The 12,654-nt window shown below is 38.7% G+C and overlaps 1 protein-coding gene across 4 annotated transcripts; it reads left to right on the plus strand.

Annotated features, from left to right (window-relative positions):
- The first annotated feature begins 310 nt into the window (after positions 1-310).
- On the plus strand, positions 311-9,418 carry LOC307132459 (RLA class II histocompatibility antigen, DP beta chain-like). 4 transcript variants are annotated; one of them, XM_079826793.1, is made up of 5 exons: positions 311-391; positions 670-829; positions 2,739-3,020; positions 3,109-3,222; positions 8,167-9,418. In XM_079826793.1, the coding sequence occupies exons 2-5, from the start codon at positions 715-717 to the stop codon at positions 8,208-8,210; spliced, it is 555 nt and encodes a 184-aa protein (XP_079682919.1). In that variant the 5' UTR covers positions 311-391; positions 670-714; the 3' UTR covers positions 8,211-9,418. The 4 variants fall into 4 exon arrangements, with proteins under 4 accessions (XP_079682919.1, XP_079682920.1, XP_079682917.1 ...); XM_079826794.1 differs by lacking the exon at positions 8,167-9,418 and adding an exon at positions 3,309-4,506; XM_079826791.1 differs by lacking the exon at positions 8,167-9,418 and adding an exon at positions 3,309-3,582 and having other exon boundaries at positions 563-829.
- The last annotated feature ends 3,236 nt before the right edge of the window (positions 9,419-12,654 follow it).

Consider the following 12,654-nt stretch of genomic DNA (forward strand, 5'->3'; position numbering starts at 1 on the left):
TGTTAAAAGGTCACTGTGTATAATCATAGTATGCTATTATAGTTTATAACTTCATATTTCATTAAAGTTACTTAGGATTATCCAGTAGGAAAGCTTTTGTAAGAAAAAGAAAATCCACACAACATATTTATTGAAATTAGGCATTGGATGATATAAGAATTGATAATTGGACATTGTTTGTGTTGATAAATGAAAGCAGAATACTGCCTAGTTACATGTGATAATTATAACTGGAGTAACTGGTTGGATAGTCATCTTAATCATCTACCTGACATGAAGATAAAGCACTGACAGCATTCAGCTTGGATTCAGTGTGTGAAAATGTCACCGCTAAAACACTTGAGTTTTGTTCTCATTTTGACACTGTCAGTATTAACTGGAGCAGAAAGTGGTAAGTGAAATTAGAGTAAGTGAGTGGGTAAGTGAAATGTTTTTTTAAGAAATGTGACCTTTTGATAGTTGGATGGAACAGAGTAGTGAAACTACCTGATACATTAAAGTTCTTCACTTTTTTTTTCCTTGTTGACAAAACTGATTGTTCTAGCACTATATTCTGTTTCAGCGAATGGATATTACATGAGATGGAGCCGATGCATCTACAGCTCCCCTGATCTCAGTGACATGGTGTATATTGACAACTTTTATATAAATAAATTTCTGTTCACACAGTTCAACAGCACTGTGGGGAGGTTTGTGGGGTTTAGCAAGAATGGAATGAGCCTTGCAGAGCGCTGGAACAAAGAAATGTTTCTGATAACAGAGGGAGCTGGTGTTGATAAATGCAGATATTATATTAAAATCAAGGACACACCTCCCCGTGAGAAAACGGGTAAGTGGCTCAACTCTGATATTCATTGTCACTCATGAAATTTTGTTTTTAACATTTATGTATTTTTACAGGAATATAGGTTACTAACCACACAGAATACGTTTTTACCATTTTCACCCCGAAATTGCTAGTAGATTTCACAAATAATTATAAAGAAATGGCAAGTAACACATTGAATTACACGTGACATTTTTTTATTTTTATTTATTTTTTTATTTTATACTTATTAATGGGATTTTTTTTTTAAATGTAATGAATAAAAATTAACTCTGGCATTTTGAAATGTAAGACTTAAATTTGAAAAAATGTAAAACAATAAAAAAAAAAAAAAAAACAGGTAGGCTAACGCTTTAGATTACGCCCGGAAAGTACTGCCTAAGTAAAGAGAATTTACAGCATAATTTTCTTTAATTATAGTGTAACTATAAAGTAAGTATGTGTAGGTATAAGGGAACAATATGTAATATAGGGGGAATAAAGAGGTAACTATCAGGAAAATTAACACATTATTTATACTGTAAGTATCTTTTAATTAAGGGGTAATTATCCATGTTACAGGGTAAATATGAATCTGCAGGCTGTAAATTAAAGTGGTTCTTGTTCCCCTCTTGTTTCATGTAGTCACAGGGTAAGTACAATAAAAACATGTACACAATCTGATATCTGATATCATATCTCGGAAACCTTTATTTAAAAAACATGTTTTTTAAAACAGATTTACAACATTTATTCGTTTCTCTTGCTTTATCCTCGTCTAGGTCCTCTACTTTTTTGTCCTTGCCACAGATGAATCTTAAGAAGGATGTCTCTAGCTATTCTGTATATCAGCTACACTGAAAAAACAGTTCACGCAGAAATGTCCTCACCGTTTACTCGTCTTTCACCCTCATGCCATCCGAGATGTACATACAACTTTATTTCTTCATATGAACACAGAAAAATAAATAATCTCTGCTAATGAAAACTCATTTGGGTTCCTAAAAGTTCAAGCATCAAACAGCACATACAGCAATAACTACAGTAATCCATACGACCCCAATGGAGGAATCAATGTCTTCTGAAGTGAAATGATAAGTGTTTGTAAGAAAAATAACAATATTAAAAAAAATGTAAACTGTAGACTATCGCTTCAGACCAGCAGTTCTCACGTGTGTTTCAGATTAAACGCGCGCGAGAACGTCATGAAAGCTTGAAGCTTCTTTACACATGCACGCGCTGGTAACAGCTGATCGGAGGCGAAAAGATCAGTAAATTATGAGAGCATTTCTTGGTGTACTTTTTATTTTAATAAATAATAATACAAAATATTAAAAGACATGGGATTCATCTTAAGATCCATCAGTGGAAATAATGATAAAGAAGAAGATGAAGACAAGCAAGAGAAACAAAAAAGGGACAAAACGTGCCTCTTTCTGTCCGGACGTTATTATTTGAAATGGAAAGTTTATAAAAAATAAAAAAAATGAATAAGAAGTGTCAAATCTGTTTTGGATTAAGTTGTTTTTCAAATAAATATTTCCGAGTGATATCAGATTTTGTATGTGTTGTTTATTGTACTTACCCTGTAACTACATGGATAATTACCCCTTAATTAAAAAAATACTTTACTTACTTGTTTTCCTGATAGTTACCCCTTTATTCCCCCACTATAACATATTGTTCCCTTATACCTACACATACTTACTTTATAGTTACACTATAATTACCAAAAATTTATGCTGTAAATTCTCTTTACTTATGCAGTACTTTCCGGGCCGTAATCTAAAGCGTTCCCAAAAAACATTTCTTCAAATTCATTGGTTTCTTCAAATGGCACTTATGTCAGTCACCCCTACCCCCACTTGCCATGCACATACATGAGACATGCATAGAAAATTGTGTATTTAGGATGTTGCTCTCCTTGATTCAGTGAAACCAAAGGTTATGCTCAGTTCAGTGAAGCAGGCTGGTGGCAGACATCCGGCTATGTTGATGTGCAGCGCATATGAATTTTATCCTCCACACATCAAAGTGTCCTGGTTGAGAGATGGTAAACTGATGACCTCTGAAGTGACCTCAACAATGGAGATGGCTGATGGCGACTGGTACTACCAGATCCACTCTGAGCTGGAATACACCCCCAAATCTGGAGAGAAGATCTCCTGTATGGTTGAGCATGCCAGCTTCAATAAACCCATGATTTATGACTGGGGTATGATGAGATTCTCTACTGTCAATTTAAAACTAATTAGAACTACATTTGAGGATGGAATAATTTGACACAGCAGTGTGCCCCACAGATCCATCTCTCCCTGAGTCTGAGAGGAACAAAATTGTGATCGGAGCTTCTGGTCTGGTGCTGGGAATGATCATAGCGGCTGCTGGACTGATTTACTACAAGAAGAAATCAACAGGTCAGTGGAGATGAGAATAATTCAGAACGATATGAATCTGTGTACATGCATGTAACTTGTCAATATATATATTTTTTCTTTGACAGGGAGGATCCTAGTTGCTAATTAATGATGGTAGATTTCTCATTACATTTTGATAATTCACTTGTCAATATAGTAATTATGCATATTTCAGTTCCTCATTCTGACTGCAAGTGGACTAATTAAGAAAAGTATCCTTTATGGCACAACTACTATACACAATCCTAATTACCACAATCCTTTACTTTAGCTATTGCTTCTTTTTTTTCTTTTGTTTTCTTTTTTTTTTTTTTTTAAAGATCTTAGTGTTACGGAGACCCTAAAGTGACCATTGCAAAAAATAAAAATATACAGACTTTCGCGTGCGCACGAGAAACTTATCTGCCTTATAATTTCCGGTTTGCATACAATTTGACACAGGAGACCTACACCTGTGCAAGACAGAATGCACATTTCGATCGTCTATGCCATGTGACAGTGATGTCTATGACATTTGTAATACTGTTATGACAGGGGCACACTTTGAGCTTCCAAACTTTTGGGGGTAATTATAATAAAGTAATTATAATAACTGTGTAATAACTAGGTACTAACCGTTCGAACATGCTCAAGTTGCGTGCTCTTCTGTCCTTGTGAGTTTTGTGTGCAGAGTGTGGTGTTCGGATCCCAGCACTTCTGTCTAGTTTGATTTCGTTTTGTGTTGGGATTCGGACATTCATGCTCCGTGTGTTTGTCTTCTGTCATGAGCGCACGGAATGAGTATTTGCTCGTTTTCATACGTGCTGTCTTGTCGTGTGAGCGTGCGCTCTTCTGCCATGTGTGTTGTGTTCTGTGTAGCAAGCGGTTCATGTTTTTCACTGGCTGCGTGCTTTCATGATGTCATGTTTTGTGGGAACACACAGCTTATGAGTTCTCATTGGCTGCGTGTTCATGTCATGTTTTGTTTGGGCACATGGCATTTGAATTGTGTTTGCTGGCCATGTGTTTAGACTTGTTCGACTTAATGCAGCAATGTGCAGACCGATCTGCAGCTGACTTGAAGTAGTGCATGCTGGCGCATCTTCTCCAGAGCGACTGCACAAGCTCTGATGACAACACAGCTGTTTCACGATTGGCCGGATTCACAGCATGACAGCGATCACGTGCGTTTCGTATTTATTCTAAAACCTTCAGCTCCACTAATGCTCACAAATCAGTTTTTTATTACAGTAAAATGTAAGTCACTATGTTATACTGTGTCATGTTTATCAAAATAAAACTGATAAAAAAACGTAGACCCCACTTCATTGATAATTCATTTATGTTGAACTTTATTCTTGAACAAATAGACACTGTATTAAGCAGTACATAAAGTATTTCATGACAATGTCTCTGAAACATATATGTATTATATTGCATTTATTTCACTTCGTATGTGATAAAGTATGCAAACACAGCACAAGCGTCACTACGGGAAGTAGAATGTGTCTGACTTCCATTTGCAGCTCCTCCCCGCCTGCATGTGGCTACTCTCGCAGAACAAACCTTTTGTCACGTTTGGTGTGAGCACATGGCATGTCATGTGTTTCCTTGTGCGATGTGCTCTCCTGTCCATTTTCTAACCCCGCCCATCTTGTTATCTGATTATTGGTCCATTTGCTCAACCTGTCTTCCCTTGTTACCCTCTTTTGTTTGTTTCCCTATGTATTCTCCTTGTGTTTGCAGTCTTGGGCTGGATCGTCGTCATTTGTCACCCGTCTTATGTGTATCTGTTCCTTGTGTCAAGTCAAGTCGAGTAGTTTTCCCCCTCTGGGTAGTTTTTTTTTGTTTTTGTTTTATCTTTAATAAAGCCCATTTATCTGCATCTCTGAATCCTTGTTCATCCCTTACCTCAACCCTGACAACCTTGCTCGGTACTTTTTTAGGCAAGTACACTAAGTACATTTGAGTACATGTAATGCTGATGGGACCAAACTTACAACGTACATGATTTTAAAACGTAAGACGGTTCCCACATTTCACAACAACAATAAGATTTCACTTCTACTGTTTGCTACAATTTTTGGTAGGCTATATGGTTTTACTATACCCACTATAGCCCCATTTCCACTGAAATTACCCAGAACAATTTGTCCCAGAGACTTTTTTTAAACTTCATTGTTGATTCGAATAGCAATCGACTGTTACTGCACGCACTGAAAACAGACTGGTTGTTGAAATAAAATGCTGCGTGAACTCAACCAATCAGCATGTTCAGTGCCCAAGTCACACCCCCAAAAGTTCCTGAACTTTGAAAAAGTACTACCTCACGAGCAGGGCCGTTTTGAGGGGGAAATATTTACACAGAACTTAATTTAGACCCTGGTTGAAACACACAGAGTACCACCCCAAAGTCCCTAATTCCTGGGGGAAATTCCTGCGGTGGAAACGTGGCTTATGCAATGTATAGCCTAATTGTTATATAATTCAGATGGGCTACAGGTTATTTTTATTGTATGTAAAAAGTTAAAAACAGCACAATCCATTCTTGTCTTGATCTGATTGGTTGTAATTAATTAGAACTCACTGCACAATATTTCGCCATCTGTAGCCTACGTTTTAATTGACGATAATCAAATAACGCCTATGAAATGCAACACCAGAGGACTAGACACCCAGAGCTCAAAAAGAGATTTATTATGCATCCATGCCTGCAGGTGAGCATGGGCATATCACGCACACATTCACACCTCCAGTAGAGTATTAGGCGGTTAAGTGGAGAGCATATCTCACTCAGCATGTTTGAATTTTATTCTACAGCTTTAGTCAGTCCCCAATCTACTGGTGCTTTTAACACTTTTAATTCTCCAGCTTACTCCCTCATTACATTTACATTTCTTTGACTAAGCATTGGTAATTTATACATGTCCCTCCGAGCGCTCGGTCTCCCCTTCATCATCGTGCACTTTTAAATACTTTTTGCTCCATTTGAAATTGCCAGTTTGCATCATTCTATCATTATATAATTTTCACCCACATTACTACTTGTGCCTGTTTCTCTCTATGAGTATCTCAATTAAGAGCTCACATTTGGCCTTGTTAAGACTGTACACTGGATTCCCTTTAGGCTGTGCGGTCCACTGAGACAAATCTACGACAGCACATGTTCATTTAGAAGGGGAAACCCTTGTGTGTGAGAGAGCAAGCGACAGATGGGGATTTGCGTAAGTATGCACACTAGAGAAACATTACGGTACTCAGGAGTCATGACAGAATGTGAAATTACTTAGTTCCTATTGAAACAGGAAGTTGGGGTAGAACCTACATTTTTGAGTCATCAATATTTTTGTTCTTTTTTCTTAGAACATTTTAGAGTGAAATCAGGTATAGCCACTTTTCCATCATCAGGCCAAACTGTTCTTGTTGCTCAACTGTTCCATTCCGTTCCAATCCAGCCCAGCCAGTACGGATATGGTACATTTTCCACTGTGGGACTGATAACTTAGCTCTTTGGAATGTAATAGAAATGCACCAGTTGTTAACTTGATAACGCAAGAGATTACAGACATTATGAGATGTAAATAGTTATGATGTTTTTTGTGTGTTTTTTTTTTACTTATGTTTACATTTCTCCAATAGTGCGCTTGATCTGCAATAGAGAAAGTGTAACCCAGGCCACAGGCATGTCAAGTCAACTGTATTTATATAGCGCTTTTTAAAATGCAGATTATTTCAAAGCAGCTTCACAGTGTTAAAAAGGAAAATAATGCAACAGACTTTGATTCAGCTGTACAGCCGCTTTGGAGAAAACGGTGATGTAATCAGCTCATTTCAATTATCATACAGTGACAATGTGGGCAGATAAGTAATTTAGTTTATATAGTTAATTTAGTTTTCTAATTAGATTTATTTGGATATTTAGTTTAAAATTGTGTCCCCAACTGAGCAACCCAAGCCAAAGGGGACAGTGGCAAGGAACCAAAACTCCATCAGGTGGCATAATGGAGAAAAATAAACCTTGGGAGAAACCAGTTTTACTCTGGCCAATTAACAAACAGTGTATGATTATTATTCTGGCAACTTTACAGGTCAGGGGTCATGTAAACGAGTCATAATAGAGTCATCACGCCGGAGACGGGTTTATTGAGGATGACATGTCGAGTAAACAATTATTAAATAGGAATATTCGAAAGATCGGAGTCATCATGCCGGAGAGACGGGTTTATTGAGGATGCCGTGTCGATGAGGCAATTTCAGGGGGAGTCTTATTGACACGGTCTCTGCAGACACTTCAGGGATGCGTTGGTCATGTCTGGGCGCAGGTCCACCATCTGATCTGGATACGGCCCGGATCCGGCTGGCTGCAATAAACCTCGCGATAAACAGAGAGACTAACATTAGCGTAGATGGCATTCTTTTTAATAACGAGTACATCAGGTGTTATGGGAAGTGTTCCCGGTTCTGGCTGACCTAGTTAAAGCAGCCTAACAATCATTTAATTGAAAATATGTTTTATGTATGTGTAGTGGAGTGACATCCATCCTCTCTGGGATCGATTACTCTTCCCTAGGCTCAGGTAATCAGCACTCATTTCCAAGCGTATATTAAGGCGGCTGTTTCGTTGCCAGGGGTAGCGCTATTGTGTGACCGTCTTTACGGCACCCTGGTTTCCCTTGTTGGAGGTGAGTGTTGCTTCCCGTTGTGCTTTGTGCTCGGGCGTATGGGATGTTAACCTGGTTACTATGTGCAGTGTTACCCTCGTCGGTGCTGATGGGTGCACACCTTCTGAAGGTGTGCCCTCACTGTTGTGGTTATCAGAGATGAGTGCATGTTGTGTGTTGCATGGCACTGAGCGCCGGTGGATTGCTGCTTGACTTCCTGGTAGGTTCATTCCCCGCTCTGGGGTTTTATTAATTTTATTAGTATGTATGTAGTTATGGGGGGTTTTGTATTTCTGTATTCCAGCTCATCTTTGTGAACTCGTTTTATCATGGCTGCCAGACAAATGACTTGATCTTCGCATGCTTGGTACGTGTGGTCATGGTTCAACCATGAGGAATTACTGTTCACACTGGTATGTTGGCTTACATTTAGTGTCTTGTAGGTGAATTAACTCGCCTGTTTAAATGCGTTTAAAGACTGCTGCCTGGCTTAGGACATTTATTGCTGCTGTCTTGTTCTTATTTGCTTTGTTTTGTTCTTATTTACTTTAATTTTTGGTTCTGTTTTGTTTGTTTGCTCAGCATGCCTATTTGAGTTTGTCTACTCTACCGTATAGTACATGCTTGAGCGTTAAGTTTTTGTTTTGATCAGTTTATTTAGGTTGCTTCAGTTAATTTCTTTCGTTTGATTGCAATTGAGTTTGTTTGGAGTTGTAATATTGATATTTTGTTTGTTTCTTTGCTACATGTGCTTCTGGTTATTATTTAGCTTTTCTTTTGTTTTATTGTGCCTTGCCTGTGTTGGTTTCTGTGTTATTTTTATTTTTTTTTGTCTTTTATATGTTCTCATGATATGTATTTGAATTACATTTTGCTCTTTTCTTTATCCCACCATGGTAATTTGTAACTTTCTACCGCCCTGGTAGTTCAATGTGAGTGATCCTCTGTTTGAGGTTTGTGGCACTACTCCAATAATTATAGTGTAACCCTCTCTGCCGTGTCACTGCACAGGTAATAGGGTGTTGAATTGTACCTGGCCTGTAGCAGTGCATCATATACCATCACTAAAACAAAAGGTTGCAGGTTTGAGTGGTTTATGGTCATTTGTTACGTTTGATTCATTTTGTCTTTTGTATATTTTCTTCAAAGTGGGTACCCACCTTTATGAACGTTTATACATTTATTTTGTTTGGTAATTTGTGTTTCTTGTGTTCCAGGTGCTGCGGGTCCGGAGCAGGAGGGCTAGTTGCTCTTTTGGTGGTGGGTCTTTATGAGACACAGAGCATGGTTTACACCCTATAGTGATTGACCCTTGATTGAAGTGTGTGTGCCGTGTAGTGCACGTGTGGGTGCTCTTTGACCATCGTCGAATTTAGCGATGTGTGGCACTAGCTCACCCTGCTTCTGGTAACCACAAGCCCTGTGAGTTATAAATGTCATTGTCATTTCTTGCTGTGTGTCTGTGCCAGCCGTGATTTGCCTCTTTGATGTGCAAGATATAACGAACCTACTCTAATCTTTTATACTGGCTTAATAAAGAATTTTTGTATTTTTGTAACTCCAGGTCTCAGAGTCTCTGTCCACGGGGAAATTGAACCTGTGTCCTTATTGGGATATTTCCCTGGTTTAGTGACCAGGGTGGCATAGTCAGCTCACTTATCTCTCTCTCACTGGCCCACTCCTCTTCGCACAACGCCACATATGCCATAGTAAAGAGATGTGTTTTTAGTCTAGATTTAAACTGACAGAGTGTGTCTGCTTCCTGAACAATGCTAGGAAGACTGTTCCATAGTTTAGCAGATGATTTTGATATTCTAGGTATTATCAACTGGTCAGAATTTTGAGACCGCAATAGACATGCTGGAGTATAATGTGTTAAGAGCTCGCTCAAGTACTGGGAAGCTAAACCATTTAGTGCTTTGTAAGTAATAAGCAAGATTTTAAAATGTATGCGATGTTTAATAGGGAGCCAGTGCAGTGATGACAGAACCAGGCTAATATGGTCATACTTCCTGGTTCTAGTAAGAACTCTGGCTGCTGCATTTTGGACCAGCTGGAGTTTGTTTATTAAGCAAGCAGGGCAACCACCCAGTAGAGCATTACAATAATCTAGCATTGAGGTCATTAACGCATGAACTAACTGTTCAGCATTTTGCATTGAAAGCATATGCCGTAATTTAAATATATTTTTAAGATGGTAGAATGCAGTTTTACAGATGCTAGAAATGAAAGATTGGTATCAAAGAGCACACCCAGATTCCTAACTGACGATGAGGACTTGACAGAGCAGCCATCAAGTGTTAGACAGTATTCTAGGTTACTACTTGTGGAGCTTTTTTGTCCAATAATTAAAAAATATTTTTTTTCTGAATTGAGTTGCAGGAAACTAATCATAATTTTTTTATATCAGCTATGCATTCTGTTAATCTTGTGAATTGGTAAATTTCGTCAGGGCGTGAAGAAATATAGAGCTGAGTATCGTCAGCATAACAATGAAAACTAATGCCATTCTTCCTAAATATATCTCCCAGTGGTAGCATGTACAGGGTGAAAAGCAACGGTCCTAGCACTGAGCCTTGCGGTACTCCATACTGAACTTTTGATCGGTGTGACATCTCTTCATTTATTGCTACAAACTGATAACGGTCAGATAAGTATGATTTAAACCATGCCCATGCAATTCCACTAATGCCAACATAATTTTCGAGTCTATTCAAAAGAATGTTGTGGTCGATAGTATCAAATGCAGCGCTTAGATCGAGTTACACTAATAGAGAGATACAACCATGATCGGATGATAAGAGTAAATCATTTGTAACTCTGATTAGAGCAGTCTCAGTACTATGATACGGTAGTGGTATTGATACGGTATTGTAGCCAATCAGCGGAAGGGGATTGAACGAAGACTCTAGAAAGAGAGATGACTGAAAGACATTACAAAAGAGAAAAGGTCAGAGGAATATCACTGGGGGAAAAAAGGGTAAGAGCTTTAGGACTTGCGTTAATATTAGAGAGGCAGCAATTTTCTCACAGGCAAGCAGCAATTATATATTCTCTAAACACGTTTAGTTATAACAAGTTATAGAAAAACTGTCAAACAAATTTGTTTTTGTTGTAACAAAAATGTCTTTCACCAGGAAAGAGGAACACTTCTCCTTTGACTAATAATTCAGTGGTGAGAAAAAACTTGAAGATACGCTATTCATGGATCACAGAGGAAGTTGTAGCCTACACATTCTGACCCTCTGACCTGTTAAGACAAGGTCTCTCATCCAATGTAAAATTCATAAAATTCCATATGATTACATAAGCTCACACCATCGTGAAAGTACTCTGGAAAAATATATTTAAAGAGCATGATGTGCTTTACAACTGTCTCTACAATATGACCCTGTAGTCACATTCTGTTATTCAACACAGCCAATTACATCTTTTTCACTTCCCCATTGTAGTTTTGCAATTCCTCTGTCCTTGCCATGTGACTCTCAATTTTGCACGTACATACACAAGTTGCTCATCTGGTTACATCTGTGTCAATGCATTTTCATGGTCATAGAGCAAAATGTGACTGCATTGTCATTGCTGATCAGACAGCTCGGAGTCATGATTTTGGATTAGTCACTGTAAAACTGTTTTGAGGGGATTTCATTCAAAGGGAAGGTTCTGACACCTAGTAGAGCGTATACATGTACACTGTTGTGTAAATTCTCTATACGAATATCTGACTTCATCACGGACAATTCAAACAACTCCCAGTTGTTAATATAATACTACAGTCTCTCAAGGTAATTCCCTTCTCGAATACTTCTAATACATTTCAGTACTTTGAGGTAATTACCCTCCAGAAGTAAGGTGATGGCGTCCCGTCAAGAAGCTACTATCTCCACCCTAATCACACATTAACACACAGGTCTTTAGCATCTATACACTCTCACCGTGTCCTTCTCAGGTGTACGCTGGTCCAACACAGGATCATTAATAATAACTCAGAGTATTACAGCCTCACCTGAGGGTGGCTCTATAGTCTTCCAACACCATCACTGTCTCCGCGTTGGTCTTTTGAGCGTAAAATCTTTAGTACTTATTTTCCTCAGCTGCGCAGCATATATACCTGACATGTTTCCAAAGTTGCTCTTTGCAGAAATTAAATTTTGGGTTAGTTCACCCAAAAATGAAAATTCTGTCATTAATTACTCACCCTCATGTCGTTCGACACCCGTAAGACCTCCGATCATCTTCGGAACACAAATGAAGATATTTTTGTTGAAAGCTGATGGCTGAGAAAGGCCTCAGATAGGCCTCCATTGGCAGTCAGTACATTTACACTCCCAAGACCCATAAAAGGCACTTAAAACGTTGTTACAAAGTCCATGTCACCACAGTGGCTCTACAATAATTTTACGAAGCGACGACAATAGTTTTTGTGCGCAAAAAATCAATACTACTCAATACTCGTATTGCGTTTTGCTAAAACGCTATGGGGGAATTCCTTTCCTCGAGATATTGAAGCAAATTTTTATCCAAAAATACCTTTTATCCGCAGTGCAGCTGCACAACTCTCAGCAGGAAGCAGCTGCGTGCTGATTGGGTGTGCCGCTGCAACTGCAGCAACCTATAGCGAGACCGTGGGGCGGGACAGACCAATCAGGTCCTTCCAAATTCCCGCCACAAGGGGCAACAGAATTTGCATAGCCTAGGGTATATAAGACCCACTCTCGCAAGGTTAGTCAGATTAATTCTTCTTCAGCGACTTGCAATCGTTGAGCTCCGGATCGAAGCCTGCCGTCGACAC

The sequence above is a fragment of the Gobio gobio genome (assembly GCF_949357685.1).
Source record: "Gobio gobio genome assembly, chromosome: 10".
NCBI lineage: Eukaryota > Metazoa > Chordata > Actinopteri > Cypriniformes > Gobionidae > Gobio > Gobio gobio.

What these genes read in the sequence shown, in the direction of transcription:
- LOC307132459 (XM_079826791.1), top strand. Translation starts at nt 322, where the DNA reads ATGTCACCGCTAAAACACTTGAGTTTTGTTCTCATTTTGACACTGTCA. An exon ending in ATTAACTGGAGCAGAAAGTG is followed by an intron (nt 392 to 562) that starts GTAAGTGAAATT and finishes ATTCTGTTTCAG; the next exon opens with CGAATGGATATTACATGAGA. An exon ending in ACCTCCCCGTGAGAAAACGG is followed by an intron (nt 830 to 2,738) that starts GTAAGTGGCTCA and finishes TCCTTGATTCAG; the next exon opens with TGAAACCAAAGGTTATGCTC.